General features: G+C 45.1%; 1 protein-coding gene across 1 annotated transcript; it reads right to left on the minus strand.

Moving 5' to 3' along the window:
* Nucleotides 1–1,620: 1,620 nt before the first annotated feature.
* On the minus strand, nt 1,621–17,524 carry TIGIT (T cell immunoreceptor with Ig and ITIM domains). Its single transcript, XM_043875475.1, has 4 exons — nt 17,379–17,524; nt 15,843–16,172; nt 14,142–14,248; nt 1,621–2,410 (listed from the first exon to the last, which is right to left on the minus strand). Exons 1-4 carry the CDS (start codon nt 17,440–17,442, stop codon nt 2,180–2,182), a joined length of 732 nt encoding a protein of 243 aa, XP_043731410.1. The 5' UTR covers nt 17,443–17,524; the 3' UTR covers nt 1,621–2,179.
* Nucleotides 17,525–21,669: the final 4,145 nt, after the last annotated feature.

Raw genomic sequence — 21,669 nt, forward strand, 5'->3', positions numbered from 1 at the left:
ATCTCATTTTAATAACCTGACCCATTTGCAACATCTATGGGTCCCTTTGTATTTTTAGTACCATCCAAACAACATTTGGAAATGTTTCCCTATCTAATCATGTTAAATAACTATCATAGTCATGTTAAATGGCATCCATCTCTTGGTCTGGCCTCAACCAAATTTGCATCTTCTTCAAATCAAAGTACCACTCCCTTTTTGTCATTATATGTTAGTTCATTTGTGAATTGTGAATTGTCTTCTACTCCAGCCAATCTGCACTAGCCTTGCAAGAAAGAAATTGTGAACTGCCATGGCAAAAAGCAGCATTTTTATAAGTGTCTATCTCTCTTCCCAAGGACTTGGCATTCTGGACATATTTCAGTTCATTGCTCCTGACTACATACCTGTTTGATACAGAAGTGAGAAAAATCAAAATCCAAGGAGGAGTAGGAGTTGAATTGTTTTCTCCCTCAATAGCCTGATTCTGAGGGAGCAGGGCAATGCTCTATTTTGAAAGTGAAAAGAAAGTGAAAGTAAAGTCGCTCAGTCGTGTCTGACTCTTTACGACCCCTTGGACCATAGCCTACCAGGCTCATCTGTCCATGGGATTTTCCAGACAAGTGAACTGGAGTGGGTTGCCATTTCCTTCTCCAGGGGATCTTCTGGCAAAGGACAGTCTAGGTTCACATTTTCTCTCAGTTCCTGTGCCCATGAAAGAAAATCTGTCTCCTGTAAACCCAACCTCCCTTTTTCTAAGAGAGGTGGTGGGAGGATAAAGCCTAAATGCCAGAAATGAGCCACTCTGATGCCACTCCAACCCCAGCACAAAAAGGTAAAGGCATGACTGTAAGGGTTCCAGGCAGCTAGTTTGAGGTGCTCGTTTTTTTAAACCTGCTATCATCCTCTTTTGTTTTTCTAGGAAGAGTCTCTATTTTAAAAATTAAGATTTCCTCTTTGGTGGGAAACAGATTCTTTCTTCAAAGATTCAATGGTAGATTGATAGAGAAGTAGATCACAGTCCAAGGATCAAACTATAGCTCCTGCAGTGGACATGCACCATTTCTGTAGGCTTCCCCAGCACATGTGGCTGGAAAAGCCTGGAGTTCTCTGTATTCGGCCATCACTGGCCTCTGAGTACATACAGCAAAAGGAGATTTGAATAGTCTGCCCAGAAAGTAAACTCTGAAGTCTTGCTTGCTCCCTTGGTGCCAGGGTCTTCTGTGTGGGACTTTTACCTCTCAACTTTCCTATCTATGACTTCCCTAGACAAAACTCTTGCTCTCCCAGCCCAGCCTCACTGTTCCCCACATCCTCCCAAGCCACTTACCCACAGAAAAGCTTATCCTGACCATCTCATCCTGAACTGACATTTCCTCCCAAAGGCCTGTGTCTTAGACCCTTATCTCCTCACTACCTTTTAATGTACATGTTGTCTCCTGACTTAACTGTGAGTTCTTACAGGGCTAGGACTCTGAAAGAGTCTGCATTTACTCATCCTTCAATTTGCACAGAAGCAGGTACATGTGTGCTAAGTCGCTCAGACATATTCAACTCTTTGGGACCCTATGGACTGTAGTGTGCCAGGCTCCTCTGTCCATGGGGATTCTCCAGGCAAGAATACTAGAGTGTGTTGCCATGCCCTCCTCCAGAGCATCTTCCCAACCCAGGGATCTAACCCACGTCTTTTACATCTCTTGTACTGGCAGGTGAGTTCTTTACCACTAGCACCATCTGGGAAGCCCAATAGAAGCTGGTAGCCTGCCTCCAGTGTGTGAGCATTGATGAAAATGACAGTGACAAATGAAATGAGGTTTCTCTGCAGTCACCCCACCACCATCACCCACCACAGAGCCCTATAGCCCTAAGCCCTGCCCAGTGCTTTCAGAGGGGATGCAGATCTCAGCCACAGGATCTGCTCCCACTGCCAAATTCAAAACCAGGTCAGGTCTTTGTTCGGTTTTCTAACTTCGCATTTGTAATCAAACACAAGCTCCTCACTGGGGTCTGCACCATGGAACTGGAGGGACCGGTAGAGGAAACATAGACACAGAGGAGGATGACATGCACTCACTTGACAGAACACACACGCACACACATGCACACACATACATACACACAGAACCGTGACGTTCAGATGCCAATACATCCATCTGTGACGACAAAGACCGCACTGGGTCTCCTGGAGGATGCCCGGGCGCTAACCCGTCTCGGTAGGGAAGCTGAAGCTGGCCAGGCTTCTGTAGCTCAGGACGTTGAAGTACTCGTGCGGCTCGGCCTCGGCGTGGTCCTCTCCGCCCGCGTCCCCGCACAGGCCGGCATCTGCCTGCACACAGCTGCCGGGGGAGGACCCGACCCTGGGCCTGGACGCCTCGGGTTCAGACCGCCTCTTCCCAAGGTCACCTTCCGCAGAACGGATTCTGAGAGATTTCTTCCCAAAATACAAACAAACAAAACAACCCACAAAGTGAATATGTGGGGATATCATTCAAAAGTGACTCTCCAACGTGATCCAGTAATAATTATCTCTGCCTTTCTTACACACACACACACACACACACACACACACATTGTGTTCTTATCAACACCAGTTCCTTAACCCTTAATTTCTTGACCCCCTCATGGCCAGCTTTCAGCCCCAGCCGCTCCACTGAAAGGCTCCAGGCTCCCCCACATCTCCTTCCGGTCGGCTGAGCTGGGGAGGCTTCCGGGCCCGTCTGTCACCGCTCCCTGGCTGCCTCTGACACTGCTGACCGCTTGCTTCCCTCTGAGATGTTCGCCTTCCTTGCTTCACTGCTCCCATGGCATCACTCTCTCTTGCTTCTCCACCCCCTCCTGAGAAGTCTCCCACCTCCTTTCTTAGCTGAGCTTGCTCTTTTTCTTTTTTTGCTTACACTTATCTCCCCAGATAAAGACGTTTTTCCAGGCTTCCGCCTCTGGTCTGTCATACCCAACACTCTCTCTTCCTCTGTACAGCAGCTCAACAATTCATCCTTATGTACATCTCCACCCACCCTCTGTCCTCTGAGGATCCCCACATCCCTATCCAAACTACCCAGGCTTCTGCCCTGAGCTCCAGACACAGAGGTCCAGCTGCTGAAGGGGAGCCTCACCCCTCACCACTGGCACACAGCAAGCTGTTCTGATTTATGGTACCAGACGACCAGAAATCTGGAGGCTAATACTAAACTCCAATGGGTCGGGACTTCCCTGGTAGTCCAGTGGTTGAGATTCCTGTGCTTCCAAAGCAGGGGATGCTGATTTCCATCCCTGGATGGGGAATTAAGATCCTACATGCTGTGCAGTGTGGCCAAAACATAAATAAATAAGTAAATATCAGAGCTTGGGCTTCCCAGGTGGTTCAATGGGTAAAAGAATCTGCCTGCCAATGCAAGAGATGCAGGTTCGATCTCTAGGTCACAAAGATTCCCTGGAGGAGGAAATAGCAGTACTCCAGTATTCTTGCCTGAAAAATCCCATGGACAGAGGAACCTGGCAGGCTACAGTCCATAGGGTTGCAAAGAGCCAGACACGAATGAGCATGCATACAAATATCAGAGCCTAATAAATAACTTTTAAAAAAATTCCAGTGGGCCATAAAATCCCATCTGATTTTATTCTAAAGTAGCTCTGAAATTGAGCCCCTCTTTTTTCATCCACTTCCATGTCTCATCTCTCACCTGTACTTCCAGACTCACCACTCTCTAGATTCCCTCTAACCTCGGCTCCAACTTCCACACGGCCACCATCCTTCAAAAATGGAAGTTGGATCCTGCTATGCTTCTGCCCTAAAACTCATCCATGGCCCCTGGTGTCTATGGGCAGGTGCTTAACCACCTATAAATGCCACAGGTGGACTTCAAACCCCTTGAGCTGTATTAACAACGGGTTGTGTAAAGTGCATTTTTCTGGGAAGAAAGTCCACAGTTTCACCATATGCCGCACAGGAGACTGTGAGTAATGCGCCCCAAAATGCCTTTTGTGATCTGGTCATACTTGCCTTCCCAGCTTCATTTCCTGCAGTGCTTCCCTAACCAACACTCCAAGTTCAAGTATAGGGCCTGGGTGCCAAAGAGGCACCATTTATTGAGAATCTGCTATGAGCACCAAGTGGGCTAGCTTCTTTATGTCATCTCAGCAACAACCTATTGAAGTTTCTACTTTTGAGTGAGCTGATAGGCTCAGACAGGTGAAATCTCAGTTCTGACTTGAGTTTGTCTGACTCTGAGCCATGCTCTTCTTAGCCAAACTGCCTCTCATCTCGCAGTTTCCAAATGCCATGCACTGCTTCCTGCCTCTCTGATTGGGTATATGTTACCCCTACTGTCTATTCCCCACAGTTCCCTGAAAAGTTATTTGCTCCTTCCTCCAGACTCGGCTCTACAGCATGCTGTTCAGGAAGACATCTTTGATCCTTCCAGCAGAGTTACATCCTTCCTGTGTGTTCCACTATGGTCCTGGGTGTTCTCCGTTGTAACCTTTGATACTGTCTATAATTGTTTACCCTTCTGTCTCTTTAGACCCCAAACTGTGAGCTCTCCTGAGGGAAGGATCTGTGCTGTGTTCCTCTTGGTAACCTCAGAGCCCATAATAGATGCTCATTGTATGTCTTAGGACTAAAACATACACACACACACACACACACACATACACATACAACACTCTCTCTTTCTTCTCGCCCACCCCACTAGCCCCAAATCTAAATGAACAAGATTTTTCAAATCAAAATATGGACTCATGGTGAGACAGGTACATATGTACTTATGAGGCAAGAGGACAGACAGTGAAATCTGTTTGGGAAAATCAAGGATGTGAAATCAGCCATCACATCCCCATGACAGTATCACAGGTGAGGGTCGTGCTTAGAGGCAAAAAAAAATCAAAGAATAGCAGGCACAAGCGGTGTGGCACAAGAAATGCCTGATGGCACGCCATGCAAAGGTGACAGTCTCTCAGCCTTCACAGATGCTGCTGTAAAGCAGGTCACCCAGCCCCACCATAGATCCAAATGACACAATTACAAAGAGCTGCAAACAGGCTTGGAAAATAACAATGAACACAAACCACATTTCATTCTGTCCACCTCACTGCTTCAAAAATAAGAGAACCGTCTTCACTACTGGCTAGTGTCAAGCTCAACAGGATACAAGTAGATGCAGAGAGGCTGAATGGGAGGGTGGGTTGCATGGATGGGCACCTTGAACACATATCAAAAATTAGGAGCAGGGTCACACTGCTGGCCCTGAGGAGCTGGGTCCTACAGACTGTTTCATTCACTCCTTTTCAGTAGGAGTGGCTGCACCTTACTGTGGGTGTGAAGGAATGGGTGGTTATTGTAGGTCACGTGATGCTGTGCTTAAAAGGAGTTCTTTATCCCTTAATGCAACTCTATCCATTTAAAAAAATACTGATACCCAGTTCTCAAAGAGCTGATTGTGACTTTTCCTGATAGTGTATGTATTCTCCTTCCCATTCTTAAACTGCCTACCCTTGTCTTTAAATCACAGGACTATTTTGGCTCCCAAAATTCCTCTGGGAAAAGTAAATATGTCTGAGATGGGTCTCTCAGCTGGTCTGTTTTCATTCCATCCTGTGTTGGGAACCCTACATAATCAGCATAGAAAACAAGTCTGGGATTAATGCACTGATGTTGTTCTAAAGGACCACAGGGAGCTATGGAGACTGCAGGACACACACTGTCCTCTTGGGGAACATAAGTGCAGTTGGCAGCCACTGTCCTGGAGCTGGACATACCCATCTCTCCTTTCCCTTACACAAGGTCCCCTGGGGGAACTTTTCCCAATAGTTGGTCATCAAATTCTCATTTACCTCATCAGTCTATGCACTATAACTATTGAGCACCAAGTATTATGAGGTGCTATAGTAAATAAATTTTATAATAATTATAAGAACTTAATAAAGAACAGTTACTAATCCATATCAAGAAAACCGCCAGGTGCCTTACTTGAATTATTAGACTTGAGTTTTTCTACAACTCTAATAGGGCAGTGCCATACTTATTATTCCCATTTTACAGATGAAGAAACTGAGGGTCAGCAAAGTTAGGTGGCCGAGCTACTCAAGTGGTAGACCTAGGATCCAAAACCTAGGTCTGTCTGATTTCAAAGCCCAAACTCCTAAATAATGCAACCTATTGGCTCTCAGGGTCTGTAGGAAATGCAGCTGGTGTTCTGCTCAGATCGCCTCCTCACCCAACTAGTGTTCCCACTCCCCAGACACTGCTATCATGGACCCATGTGGAATAGTAAGAAGCATATATTGGTCTCTACCCCCAGTTCATGTTAATATCTGGTCTTCATTAAACCCCAGTTCCTGACCCTAATATTTCCCAAGTGATGGGAATGTCATACACAAGGCTCCTAAATCCCTTGGAATATTCTGGATGACAGGAGTGTCTTTTGTTCCAAGAAGGTGACTTTTGGTGTGCTCTCACATGGAGGCTGGTCACCAGAATGACCAAGCCATGAGCAGAAGCTCGGAACTTCTGGTCCTAACCCCTATTCTCCAGGGAGTGGAGGGGACTGGAAAATGAGTTAATAACCAATCATGCCTGTGTGACGAGGTCTCCATTAAAAACCCCAACAGTATGGGATTGGAGAGTTTCTGGGTTGCTGAATACATCCACACTCTTGGAGGGCAGCACACCCAGCTCCATGAGGACAGAAGCTCCTGTGCTTGGGACCTTTTGAGACCCCATCCCATGTATTTCCTTCATTTGGCTCTTCATCTGTATCCTCTATCAAATTCTTTATTGTATAATAAATTGGTGCATGTAAGTGTTCCCTTGAGTTCTGTGAGCCATCTTAGCAAATTATCAAATCCAAGGAGGGGACTGTGGAAACCTCAATTTACAACCAGTCAGACTTCCCTGGTGGCTCAGATGGTAAACAATCTGCCTGCAATGTGGAAGACCTGGGTTTGATTCCTGGGTGGGGAAGGTCTCCTGGAGGAAGGCATGGAAACCCACTCCAGTATTCTTGCTGGAGAATCCCCATGGACAATGAACATAGCAGGCTATAGTCCATGGGGTTGCACAGAGTCAGACGTGACTGAAGTGACTAAGCCGCAGCAGCAGTCAAAGGCACATGTGACAACCTGGGACTTGCAACTGGCATCTGAAGTGAGGGCTGTCTTGAAGGACTGAGCCCTAACTTCTGGGACCCGATGTTAACTACAGATAGATACTGTCAGAACTGGATTGCTTATAGGACGTTCAGATAATGTGGCAGAATTGGTCAGTGTGGGAACATCTGGTGGCAGAAGTGTTCTGTGCACTGTTAAGAGTAGAGAAGAGGAAAGGACAGCGTTTTTCCAAACGGTGGTGGTGATTTATTCGCTAAGACATGTCTGACTCTTGCAACCCCATGGACTGTAGCCTGCCAGCCTCCTCTGTCCATGGGATTCTCCAAGCAATAATACTAGAGTGGATTGCCATTTCCTTCTCCAGGGGATCTTCCCAACCCAGGAATCGAACTCAGGTCTCCTGCATTACAGGCAGATTACTAACTGAGCTTCGAGGGAAGCCCATTTTTCCCAATACAACTTACTAAATCAGGAATTGGCAAACTAAGACCCACAGGTCAAATCTGGGGCACCACAGGCTTTTGCACTGCCCATGGGCTAAAAGTGGATTTTATATTTTTAAGTGGTTCAAAAAATTCAAAAGAATAATATTTTATTAAACATGAAAATTATATAAAATTTAAATTTCAGTGTTTATAAATAAAGATTTATTGAAACATGGCCAACTCATTTATTTACATATTATCTGTGGTCCTTTCACCATAGGATGGCATTGTTGAATTGTTGCAGCAGAGACTGGAAGGCCCACAAAAGCTAAAAGATTCTGGCCCTTTACAAAGAAACTTTGCCAATCTCTGTACTACATAATTTTGAAACTTCAACAGCTGCCTATGTTTCTGGAGAAGATCCAGAGGACACCCTTTTCCTAAAGTGGAAAGGAATGTGCTAATGAAGAAACCACCAGCATCACTGAGGTGCTCAGAGGTAGCTCTCCTCTGTATGCTGGGGTTGAAGTAGGTGATGATGTACAGATCTGGATCCCCAGCAGCAACAGGGATGAGGAGATCCCCCAAATAATATAGGGGCAGATGGCAGCACGTAAGAAACAAAGTGGATGTAATTACTGCAATGGCAGCCAAGGAAACCTGGCCTGTAGCAGTACTAAGATGGCTAATAAAGCCCAGTGGTTCCAGGAGAAATATAGATGGACAGCTGACAAGGGTATTGCTTAAATGTATAATCAAGAGTTCAAGGATACATGAGAGAAGACTGAAGTGTAGAAAGCCAAGATCTATAATAGTCATGGTGTGGATACTGTCTGTTCACCCCTCAACGTCACTCTCCATCCTTCTGTGCCCTCTTCTGTGCCCTGAGACTGAACTACACATGTGTGCCGTGTTGTGTTTAGGTCCTCAGTCATATCCGACTCTTTGTGACCCCATGGACTGTAGCCCACTAGTCTCCCCTGCCCATGGGGATTCTCCAGGCAGGAATATTGGAATGGGTTGCCATGCCCTCTCCAGGGGCTCTTCCCAACCCAGGGATCGAACCCAGGTCTCTCGCATTGCAGGTGGATTCATACTGACCCAGTGATTTCTCTTGCTCTCTGGCTTCAGTCTGGGCTAAGTCAATGCAAAGCAACAGTAGGAGAATGGAGGAAGGAGAGTGAGGTGAGGGTACATGTTCCCCAGCATTCTCTCTGCAGGGTGGACTTGGACTGGCTGTGATCCTCAATCAAAGATTAAAGTATTTCTCAAGGTGGTCCCCTCCACACAACTCTCTCTTTCCAGGGCCTAGTAATCACCCTTCCTTCCAGGTTTCAGTAATCATTCTCTCTCCTTTCCCCTAAAGATCTCAGGGTGGTAACAATACATTCCTACATGCCCCCTTATGTTTTCCCTCTAAGCTTTCCAATACTTTGTAAATCCCTTTATTAAACTGTCCTCAAACTACTCAGCTTAAGAGTACTATGTTTCTCTGCTGGACCTTAAATACTACAAGGATAAAATGCATTTGAGCAATAAGAGAAAGAAGACAGAAGCCATAGCCAAAGCATAGGAAAAAGCAGAGGAACTGATTTAAACAGGAAGCAGCAGACATGTCAAAGAGGGGGCTGGTGAATAAAACGCTTTAGAAAAGGAGCCACAGAATTTGATACCTACTGCACTCTCTCTTTTCACCTCTTCCCCTTTCCCTTATACAAACTTGTCTGGAATACCGACCTGAAAATTAATCAGTCTTAATCATTAACAGGAAAATGTGTTCTGCTACTTCTGAAGAACCTTCCATATTTCCATGTGCCAGAGCTGCAGAGTTCTGGTGACAGCAGAGGACATCTGCTCACCAACTACCATAACAACTCCCTTCCAGCTCATAGATCAGTCACTGTTCTCTTCACCTCTTTCCTCTAGTCAATCACTTTTCTTGCATTCATTTTCCCCTAGAGGTTTCATTTACTAAACCTATCTACTGTGATAGCTAAGACATAAATGAAAATACTATAAGTCATTAAGTCATTGATTTTTCCAATAGCACTAGCCACATTTCGCTGGATCCCCAGCACCCTGTTCCATGATGCCTACTGAACAACAAGGAATAAGTGGCCACATCCTTATGAACCAAGTCGGTCAGCAATTTAAATGTTTGCCTCATAAACCTGGAAGTGAGGATCTGAACCATAGGACAAGAAATTTTTGTAGGCGAATTGGTGGACCAGGCAGTCATATGTTGGTATTAGACTGTAACTTTCACCTATCACATGAGTTTTCCTACCATTTGGAAAATCTCTTTCGCTTCCTCTGGACCAAATCTGCAAAGTCCAACAGGTGCCTGAAGCACTATTAGACCACTGATTGGGGGAGACCAGGCAATTTGTCACTCAGAGGGGAATAAGACTGGTTCTGCTACCAAATTCCCTTCCCCATCCTCATTCCAATCTGTTCTCAATAAAATAAGGTTAGAGTAAGTGCTCCTGGGATTTCTTCCCTGGCAGATCTGAATGAAGACAGAATGTTTGTCAAATGGAACATGTTACTATTACATCAATACCCTGGTATTGATGATAGGTTACAGAAAGCAAAGTGGGTTTATCTACACAAACTAAGAATTTAAGATGTAAGATATTAGACTGAAAATTCAAGATTAGTCAGTGGTGATAGGCATGAGTATGCACAAAAGTGTAACTCCATAAGCAGAATTAACAGTAGGAAAATATACACAAAGTCTAGACACTTATACAGTATTAAGGCTATTTTAAATATAAATTATCATGACATATAAGTGGAAAAACATTACAATAGCACTTTCTTATTAAGCAATTCTAGTTTCTGCAATTTCATTTCAACTCTTAGGCCTGGAGAGGGAAGCAGCTCTTGAAGATCTTCAGAGGAGTAACAGGAGAAAAATAGTCAAATAGATGTTAAATAAGAAAGAAGAGAAAATCAAAGGATGGTCCATTTCTAAGAGATAGAGAAAGGGAAAAAGAAGACAAGAACTCAAAATAAGCGAGACAGATGGAATCTGAGCCTAAGAACACACAGCTGTGTAAATCTCTCCCTCTGACTGGCAGTGGCCCAGCCAGATTCTGGCTAAATGGCTGATGAGGAATCAGGTAAAGTGGGGCTAGAACTCAAGTTGGGGGTCTTAACCCAATATAGCCCAAGGTACAAAGTGGGTGGGTTGGCTAAATATGTTCTGCTTGTAGTTCAGCCTTTGAGGGATTTCCCTGGTGGTCCAGTGATTAAGAATCTGCCTCTCAATGCAGGGGATGTAGATTCAATCCCTGGTTGGGGAACTAGGATCCCACATGCCATGGGACAGCTAAGCCTGTACACAGCAACTACTAAAGCCCACACACCTCAATTAAAGAGAAGCCTGAGCACCATCCCAACGATAGATCCTGCATGCTGCAACTAAGACCCAACACAGCCAAGTAAAATAACTATGGAAAAAAAACAGAGTCAGCCTTTGATTGCAGATAGGAAATGCAATGTCAGAAACAGGAGTTCTGCTTCTGGTGGAACAATGATTACCTATGTTGCTTTGAACCAAACTTTCCATTGAGAACAGCTAGAAAAGCTAAATAATATATTATAAGTGTCTATTTGTAGTCATCTGAAATCTATCAAATCAGTGAGAAATTTTGGGCTAGGGAGCAAAGTCTAGGAGTAGGAAGCCCAGAGAGATGAGATGAGCATTGAGGGAGATTTTCTTCTAGAGAAATTTCCTGAAAGTCATGGCCAAGAAGCAGATAAACTCCAGGGTTTCTGGCTGGAGGGACAAAATTTTGATTTCAGAAATCACTGAGGAGGGAGACTTTGGTAAACACTACAGGCTTTGAGTTAGGATCCCAAAGGACTACCCTCTACAAGTAAGGAAGTAGCAAAGTTGGGTCCAGCTTTAAATTCTCTCACCACTGATTTAATTAAAGTGACAGGAATGCTAGTGCTTTCATACAAGTCATCAGACAGAAGCCAGTGGAATCCTCTCTAGAGGAAGATGATATTACCTAGAGCCTCAATTTATTGCCACAGGTCTTGAAGTAGAAAGTACAGCACTCAATGAAAAATAAACAGTCAAGAAGATAAGACAGGTCCAAGAAACAAGAAAAAAGAGAAAATATTAAAAGACCATAGAGAACACAACTAATAGGATTATCAGGCACAGATTTCAAAATAACTGATTAATATTTTCAAAGAATTTAAAACAAGATTAGGAATTTTGGCAGACTATAAACTATTCAAACAACAAAATAGAGGTTGTGGATCTGAAAAATATGGTAACGGAAATTTAAAACTTAATGGATGGGTTTAACAGAAGATTAGATACATCAAAGAAGATACTTAGTAAACTGGAAGGCACATCCAAAGAAAACATTTGATGAGACAAGTGGATGGAAAATTCCAAAAAGAGGGTAAGGGGTGTGGGAAAAAGTGAAAATGTTGAAAATATCACCTGTGATTAGAATTCCAGAAGGAAAGGAAAGCAAGGACAGAGAATTAATATATGAAGAAGTAACAGCCAAGAATGATACAAAACTGACAGAAGATATCAAGTAACAAATTAAAAAAGCACTCTGAACCTCAAACAGAATAAATACATAGATGACTATATCCAATTATATCACCATATAATTGCTGAAAATCAAAGAGAAGGAAAATATTTTAAAGAACAAGAAAACAAAAACAAACACTGTCTTTCACAGAACAAAAATAAGACTCCCTTATAATTTCTCAACAGAAATATGGGAAGTCCGAGACAATGGGACAGTATTTTCCATGTGTTGAAAGAAAATAACTGCCAACATAGAATTCTATACCCAGAAAAACAAATAGATCACTTCTAAATTAAGGAAAATTAAGATATTTTCAGACAAACAAAAAGTGAGATTATTCATCTCTAGCATGCCTGCTCACAAGGAAATGCTAAAGGATATTCTTTAGGCAGAAGGAAAACTCTTCTAGTTATAAGAAAGAACATGAAGAAGTGAAGAGCAATAGAAAGGTAAATCTAAACAAACATTGACTCATAAGACAATAATCATTTCCAGGTGGGTGGTTAAAATAGAACTAAAATCCATGACAGTGATAGCAATAAGTCGGGGAGGTAAGAAAAGAGTTAATGTGTTCTAAGGTTCTTGCAAAATCCAAGAGATGATAAAAGTACTAATACACATTAGATACAAAAATCAGAGATCTATTTTATAATCTCTAGAGTAACTACTAAAGAAAAGAAAAAATGCATAACTACCAAACAGATGTTTTTAATAATAAAAATACTTAATTCAAAAGGCAGCAAGAAAAAGATTAGGGAAGAAGACAGGCAAAACAAACATGAAGAGAATAAGGTGGTAGATGTAAACCCATACGTGTCAGGAATAACAGCACCAGGTACCAGTCCAGAGAATAAAGCAGGCTGTAGAGTTGAGTTGTTAACTGAGTACAGTCAGAGTTGGAGGGAAAGTAGGCAGGCTGGGGAGGAGGATCTGGAATGAGGTGGAAAACAGTGTTAGGAATCACAGGCTTGTACTCCCCAAAATGTTTGTTTAGTAACTTAAATTAAGGCAACCTTGGATGGCTTAAAAGACCCAAGAGGGAAGATAAAAAGGAGTGGAAATTCTTTCATTCATCCAAATCAGTAGCTTCCCAGGTGGTACTAGTGATAAAGAACCCAGCTGCCAATGCAAGAGTTGCAGGAGACTTGGGTTGATCCCTGGGCCAGGAAGATCCCCTGGAAGAGGGCATGGCAACCCACTCCAGTATTCTTGCCGAGAGAACCCCATGGACGGGGAGTCTGGCCGCCTACAGTCCAAAGGGTCGGAAAGAGTCAGACACGACTGAAATGTCATAGCACGCACGCACACAATAGTAGCTGCCAGTTACCACACAAGGACATGAATATATGAAGAAAATACATTTCTTCATTGTTTATAAAGCTTCCACGTGTAATATGCTACCTGTTCATCACAATTCTGGGATATAGAGTAAGCAGAATCATAATCCCTATTTTACATATGAAGAAATGGAGACCCAAAAGATGAAACAACAACCCTATCATCACACATTCCATGCTGAGAATAGAAATTTCCAATTTCCCATCCAATACTCTCTTAGCCACATGACCTCTTAAGCAAGTATAATGGACGATTTACAACCTACTGATCTTGCCATGCACCTTTTGCCCCTAAATTCTTGGAGTGTTGATTTTTCATCCTGCAGAAGTGCTAGGTAACCAGCACTAGTGACTGGCTATTAAAATTTAAGGAGCTAATGTTCAAAAACCCCTGGCACAGAGCAGATGCCCAAGATGCATCAAGCTCACAGTAGATAAATCGGACTCTCAGAGGAGTAGCTTAAGGGCCAGGCAGAAGCCAGGAATTGTAGGCGACAGCATGATGTGGAGGATACAGGTCCAAACTTTCAGGAGCTCCTAGACAAGGGAAAGGGACAAAGAAACAATGCCACTGAAAGGCAGAGAAAGTACCGCGGCAAAAGGCATAGAGAGCAGTGTGGGGGCAATCACATCTAGACAGCAAGAGGACAGGAAAGGACCAGGGATGGGATAGGATGGGTGGTAGGGATGGGATGGCCAGGACTGAGAGGTGCAGCCAGACTCATTACCTTTCTGGCCAATGTGGCCACCACAATGACTGCCGCGCAGATGACCACCAGCACTGCGGCCATGGCTCCAAGCAATGGGATCTGGAACCCAGCGCTGTACTCAGCCACTAGAGGGAAGACAAAACTAAGGTGAGTGGGAAGAGGCCAGAAGCAAAGGACAACCCTGTCCAGGGAAACCTCAGTGTCTGGGCACCAGGGGTGGGGATTGGCCAGGCTTTTCTCAAATCACAGGACTGGAGTCTTCAAACCCAGCTCTTTGGACAGCAGAGCATCTGCCCAGCCCATCACAAAATGAGTAACTGATCCCTCTAGGGCTGTGCCTCACGCATTTGACATCACAGCAGACCATTTTTAACACTCCCTTCTCCTGTTCCACAAAATCACTTTCAGTAATAGTCACAAAGTGAAACAAATAACATTCAGTAAAAAACAAGTGAATACTTTCTTTTTATTAAACTTTGTGTTTATAATCAATTTGATATTTTGAAAAGTTTAATTAAAAAGTAAAATTAATATTAAAGTACAAAGAAGAAAAAAAGACATATAACCTTTCCCACACCATTGATGGCAGCAGACAGCAGCTCTGAGGGTATAGTTGAGTGGAACCTGAAAACCTGTATTAAAATCAGCTGTACCACTCTGAGCAACGGCCAGGCTCACCTTCTTCTTCCACCCTACAGTCATATGGGGATTGGGGGATCCTATTAATAGCTAACACTGACCTCATGCTTGCCACATTCCAGGTGCTATTCTAAGGGCATTTCCTTTTAGTCAGTAATCCAATCCTATGTTCACACCTCAAAAGGTCTTACATCTTCTCCTCATTTCACAGTTGAGAAAAACGAGGCACAGAGAAGCCCAATAATCTTGTGTCTGAGGTCACAGCAACACTAGGATTTGACCCAGGCCATCTGAGCCCATCATCACTTTTCTATCCTGTCCCTCAGCCATGAGAACAGTCATTTCCCCCCTCCAAAGAGGTTTAAGTGTTCAGGTGGATAATGAAGGCGAGAGCATTTTGGGAAACCATCAAGTACTAAAGAAATGTAACTTGTACATTTACACTTAGCACAGACTGAGTTCTAATCCTTTATAAATGGAGAGGCTAAATCTAATTGGCATGATCACTGCTAAAGTAATTAATGTGATCCTTTCTCAAATGGGTTCTTCCCCGGTGGTGCAGCAGTAACGAATCCACCTGCCAATGCAGGAGACACATGAGACTCAGCTTCAATCCCTGGGTCAGGAAGATGCCCTGGAGTAGGAAATGGCAACCCACTCCAGTATTCTTGCCTAGGAAACCCCATGGACAGAGGAGCCTAGTGGGCTACAGTCCATAGAGTTATAAAGAGTTGGACATGACTGAGCGACTGAGCATGTACACGCTTCTCAAATGACCTGAACAACTGGTCTTCCTAACAAAAACACATAAGATGTGCTTTTACCCAAACAGGTACCATTTACCCAAATGGTCAGTCATGGCTGACCATTCAAACTATCGAGAGTGCTTCTAGAATCTAACATACCCTGCTCTGCCCCTAGAGGCTCTGACTGAACTGGTCTGGGATGGGGTGCCAGCTTCCATACCATTTGAAAGCTCCCTGGTGATGTGAATGTGAACCAGGGTTGGGAGGTCTTGCTCTGCAGTGTTTCAATCATCGAGCATGAGCATCCTCAGCCACCTGGCCCCAGAGGACATACCTGAGTGTCGTAGGACTTGCAGAAAGAGTGTCCCTTTGTAAATCCCGTCAGGGTAGGTGTGATAGATGCAGGTGTACTCTCCTGTGTCGTTACTGGTCAGTGACTGGAAGGTGAGGCCCAGATCGGAGTCCGGGACCACTCGCTCCCTGAAGGCAGGATCGATATGCCACCCCAACCTGGCATGATGAATGGCCACAACTTGGTCTTGCTGCTTCCAGTTGACTTGGGTCACTTTGGCAGTGGTGGAGGACAGGTGACATTGTAAGGTGACAGAGCCACCTTCCTCTGCAGAAATGTTCCCCATTGTTACTATTCTGCCTGTCACAGCTCCTAGAGAGGGGGAAAGAAGTGTGCATTTTTAGCAGCTGGTCTTGAACCGTTCCATAGAAATCCCAAGGAGTCTTTGAGGCCAAAATTGGTTTTCGGTGTTTTACTTTGGTTTTTTTTTTTTTTTTTTTAGATTTTTTTTTTTTAATGTGTACCATTTTTAAAGTCTTTATTGAATCTGTTACAATATTGCTTCTGTTCTATGTTTTGATTTTTTTGGCCACCAGGCATGTGGGATCTTAGGTCCCCATCTAGGGATTGAGCCTACACCCCCCTGCACAGGAGGGCGATGTCTTAACCACTGGATCGCCAGGGAAATACCAGAATTGGATTTTGGAATGACAGTCTCTCCAGTTCCTCCTGTCTTTCCCCCATAAAGACCATAATTCCTATACAATGTAGCCACTTTACCCTCTCAGGACACTCTGCTGGAATGTTATTTCTTGATGACCTCATTGATTGTTGTCTCTCTACCTAAAATATAGGCCCTTGTTGGCCACCACTTCGGCAGCCAGTTCTGCTCTGGGCCCATTATCCTTTGAAATAAGACCTGGTTGTTTTTATTGACTGCCATTTGGGGTGCCTGGAAAATTTTCAGAAAAGCCCTGAAATCTAAAGGAAAGGAAGCTTGGAGAGCAACTCTGTTTCTCCCAGGCAAAACCACCCTCCTCAGCACTGACCCCCCGCAGATGGTTCAGAAAACAACAGGGAAACAAAATTATAACAACTTTTAAATATTTCTGCCCTCTCAGACACATTTATTTATGATTTTTAACACAGAAGGAAATAGGTTTAACATAAATTCAATCTATAACAGTAGAATATCTGGAATCTGTGACGATGATGTTTTTGACTCGCAAAAAGCATACTATGTTTTTCTAGAAGTTTCCTCAAGGACAGAAGAAAGGAGGATATAGCAGGAGGGAACTTCTCCCAGCAAACCCATTATCCCTCCTCCTTAGTCCTTTTCTCACCTCCTGCTTCTTTTTTTGGGTCAGCCAGGCAGGCACCCCACAACCCCAAGACCTTCATCTACCACCGAAAACATAACTGGAGCTCCTTCTCAGAGACAGCGTTTTCTCCCACGAGGGGACACAGGACTCTGAAAACTGTATTTCCTTCCATCAGATGGATGAGGCCTTGGCTCTAGTCGCCCCTTCCCGCCCGCTTTCCCTCCTGTCCTGTCCTGGGCTAGACTTCAGATCTTACCTGAGGTGGGGAGGGGAGCCTGCCTCAGCCCCTGGGCCCAGATCAGGAGGAGACACCACTGCATGCTTCTGCCCCAGGGGGCTGACAGGAAGCAGCTGTGGCCCCTTCTGCCACCGAAACTGGCTGACTGCTGATGGCAGGGTGAAACTGAGCCTCTGAGGAGAGAGGGTCTCGGAAAAACCAAGTTCAGCAAAAACAATGTCAAAGACAGATAAAGCTCACAACAAGAGCACAAACTGCAATGGGCAAGCCACAAGAAAAACCATGAAGGAAACACTTTAAAAATAAACAAAAATGTGGTTAGAGGTACACTGGTCTTTGGATTACTATTAGTCAGCCTATAGTTTTCAAGTTCTGTCTCAATGTACTTTTTAAAAAAATCAGCTTTTATCTAACAAGCTCAAAAGCATCTGTGTAATGCCCAAGATCCTGGGGAACCTGTCCCTGCTGGGGTTCACTGGGCTGCCCCGACTTTTTCCCACTAAAGACTGTGCAATGAGAAGAGAAACTTAAGTTTGTACACTTAAAGACCAGGAACTGCACTTGAAATCTAATGATCGTGGGAACAAGAGACATTTACTTCAGAAACAAGACGAAGTCTTGACCAAACAGAGCAGCTTTCCCTTGAGTAAGGGAAAGAACTAAGATTACCTCTCCTTGAATCTTACTTCTTCGATCTTACTTATTTGGACTGAGATGTTGTTGAATTCGGGCTTAGTCTCTCTGACCCAGTAGAATCAGAGGAGACCAGAAGAGTGAGTTTTCTCGTGAATGGTGACCCCACAACCACTGGGGATGCAGAGGGTGAGCCCCAGTTGCCTGACCCTGGATTGGGATTGGCTGACACTTGCCTGGAGCTCCCAGCTCATCATCAAGCTCTGCTGTTGGCCCACCCTTCCTTCCTGCTTCCCTCCCCACCCAACACCCCCGCTCCCCTGTCTCTCTGTTCATTCATGTGAAAGTCCCTGAATGCCCGTGAAGCACCAGACTCAAGACTAGGCTCTGGAGATATGAGGGTGGATCATCACAGCCCCCTGCTCTCAGAGAGTCCACAGCCAAAGCTTGCTCTCTGGTGAAGCCATGCTCTGGAGAGAGGAGGTGGAGGGTACACATTCACCTGCCTTCGGGGCTCGCCACTGCTGCCTTGGACACGCCCCATGGTACTGTCTTAAAAGTTAGCTGCTCCACCAGGGGGGACATTGGAAGCCTGGTGCTCTGCCCCTCATTCCAGCCTGCACCCTGAGCATCCCACACTGCCCAGACTCCTGTCCTCCTTTCCTCCTGCAGGACACTCCATCTCAAACCAGTTTCCTCCCCTCCCTGGGTACTGCCTACTCCCAAGTCTACACCATGACCCATGTACAACATACACCTCACCCCCCAACCCAGCCCCTTAGACAACACATGCCTAACCAACTACTTTCTGCTCACCCCAATTCAACCTGTCCTTCAAGGCTCACATCAACACATCTCCTCCACCGCCTCTCCACAGTTACAGAGCTACAGCTGAAGAAGCTAAAAGACCTAATGTAGGTGCAGAGGTTGAACTGGTGGGGCATTTCCAAAACTGGTTGCCAAGGCAGAAGAGCCAAGGGTGGGAGAGCAGCGAGCGGCTGATGGGAATAAAGCACAGAGAGACGTGGACTCTGGCATTTGGACTGTAAGAAACTTAGATTGCTTCTACAGTGGGGATTGGTAGAAGCCACAGAGGCAGGACCTGTCTTATATACAGCTGGCCTTCTGGAACTATGAGTTCAACATGTGCAGGTTCAACCAACCACAGATAGAAAATATTTTTTAAAATTCCGGAAAGTTCCAAAAAGCAAAATTTTAACTTGCCTTGCACTGGCAACTATTTGCATAGCATTTACATTATATCTATAACTAGTCACATAGTGTGCTTGCGTGCCAAGTCACTTCAGTTGTGTCTGACTCTTTTCAACCCTATGGACTGTAGCTCACCAGGCTCCTCTGTCCATGGGATTTTTCAGGCAAGAATACTGGGTTGCCATGCCTTCCTCCAGGGGATTGCCCCGACTCAGGGAGAGAAACTGTGTCTGTCTCTTGTGTCTCCTGCATTGGTAGGCAGCTTCTTTGCTACTAGCGCCACCTGGGAAGCCCCATTCACATAGCATTTACATGCTATTAAGTATTATAAGTAATCTGGAAATGGTATAAATTATATGGGAGGTTGTGCCTAGACTATAAGCAAATACTATGCCACTTTATGTAAGAGACTTGAGCACCTGCGTGGTTCCTGGAACCAACAACCCCCATGGATACTGAAAAATGACTATACAATGAGAAATCCAAAGAAACTTAGACTAGGTTAAAGAATTGTTCTTTAAACAATCAGTCCAAAGAGGAGCACAGGCAGTTCTATTCTAATCAATGGTGCTCTCCAGAGACATTTGAAGGTGGTGACTAACACCCTATGGAATGAAAACTACCTGGGGCCAAAATTCACACTTGTTTGGTGATGTTGTGAAATTACTCAACCTCCTTAAGCTTCAGCTTCCTCATCTATTAACAAAAACAGTAGTGTCCCCTCCTCACCCCCATTCTTAGGTTCATTGTGAGGATTCAGTGAACTGATGTCTGGTAAGATATTCGGCACAGTGCTGAACACAGAAGAGATCACTATATCAATGATAGTTTTGCTACAAATATTAACTGAGGAAGAGAAAGGAAGATCAGAGAAGAATAGCCCTGTCTGAGTATTTTGCCAGGAGTAAAACCCTAGTCTCTGGACTACAAAGCCAGTTATCTACAAACCTCTTCATTCTGGCTTAGGCATCTGATATCAAATAAAAGGATAAAATGTTACTGCAGAAAAGTAGCCACCATACCAGTCAAACCCTGAGAAGGCCTTGGAGGAAGGTGAATGATGGAAGAGTCTCCCCAGGGAACCTTCCAAATTCCTCTGAAGCCTCCTCCTAGAAAGGTCACTGGCTGCAGCCAGAGCCGAGCACCACAACCACAAGGATCAGGTCTGAACTAACAGTTCCCCAAGCCACCGTGAGCCTTTGGGGCCCACTGGCAGTCCCTGCAGCAAAGCACGAACCCCTGTGGTTGTGTGTGTGCTAAGTCGCTTCAGTCATGTCTGACTCTTTGCGACCCTATGGACTGTAGCCTGCCAGGCTCCTCTGGGTTAGATGGGTGTTAACTCATATTTGCACTTAAAGTTCTAAACGGAGCCACAGTACTTTTTTCCCCTGACTTCTGGGGTTGTGGGTTGGACAGGTGTGGTTAGCCTTGAGGCAGTGAGGTGAGTGGAGGTACTGGGGAAGGGATTCCATTTGCGTGTAAAGGGGGAAGAAGCCCTGGCCTGGAAAGTAAAACTCTCCCCAGGCCCTTCAAGTGCTTTCACAGCCCAGCCTTCCCTTTGTCCTATAAGCCTCCCCTGAGCCCACAGCCTACTTCCCAACTCCAGTTGGAAGCCCGTGGCCTGGCAAGGATCACAGCACCACAGGGCTGAGAGTGGTCACACTTTCCACAAGGCCATGTCTTGTACATAGGAAACACAGCCTAGGATTTTTTCGAGGCACAGGCTCATCTCTCAGCTGTGTCTTTGAACTTCAGACTCTCCGAAGTCTTCCTTCCGGCTCAGAAGGGATGCAGAAGCCTGAAGGCTATCATGACTGTCTTCTCCCCACTCTCCCCAGCCTCTTACCAAGTGCAACATCCAGCAGCTGCAGAGGCGGGGGCCTCCCCTGCCAAGTGCTCCCACTCTCTGCCTCACAGGCTAGCACCTCCTGCTGTGGGCTATACTGTGGCTGGAGGGTCTACAGACAGCTGAGAAAGGAGACAGGAAACTGGGAGATCAGGGGACACAGCCACCCCGGGTACCCAGAAGAGCCTGCCCTGCATCCCCCTCAGCCCCACCCTCGCTTTGCCACCACGAAGTTATTCTACTCGACATGAAAGGAATATCTCTGACCTCACGGTCTTTAATAATTCTGTGAGCCATGAGGTTTGTGGGCAGCAACCACCTCGGAGCAAATGAAGATAGGAGGAACTCAGGAGTGAGATTGCTGTTGTTTGTCCAAGTCCCCTCGGGTGAGGTGACCCTGAGGACCTCCCCAACAAAGGCTGCCAAGGAGGTTCATGGATTATGGGAAATTCTCTTTACCTTCCCAGCTGTGAAAATAGGACAGAGACTCCCAGGAGAGGCTGGAATGAAATCAGAAGAAAAGTCTTGGGAGGAAGCAGCTGATCTTCTATCCTCAACTTAGGCCTTTCTGGTAGCCTCTCTCACAGCCCTCCCACCCACGGACATCACTCCCCTCAC

Source organism: Cervus elaphus, chromosome 19 (assembly GCF_910594005.1).
Source record: "Cervus elaphus chromosome 19, mCerEla1.1, whole genome shotgun sequence".
Classification (NCBI taxonomy): domain Eukaryota; kingdom Metazoa; phylum Chordata; class Mammalia; order Artiodactyla; family Cervidae; genus Cervus; species Cervus elaphus.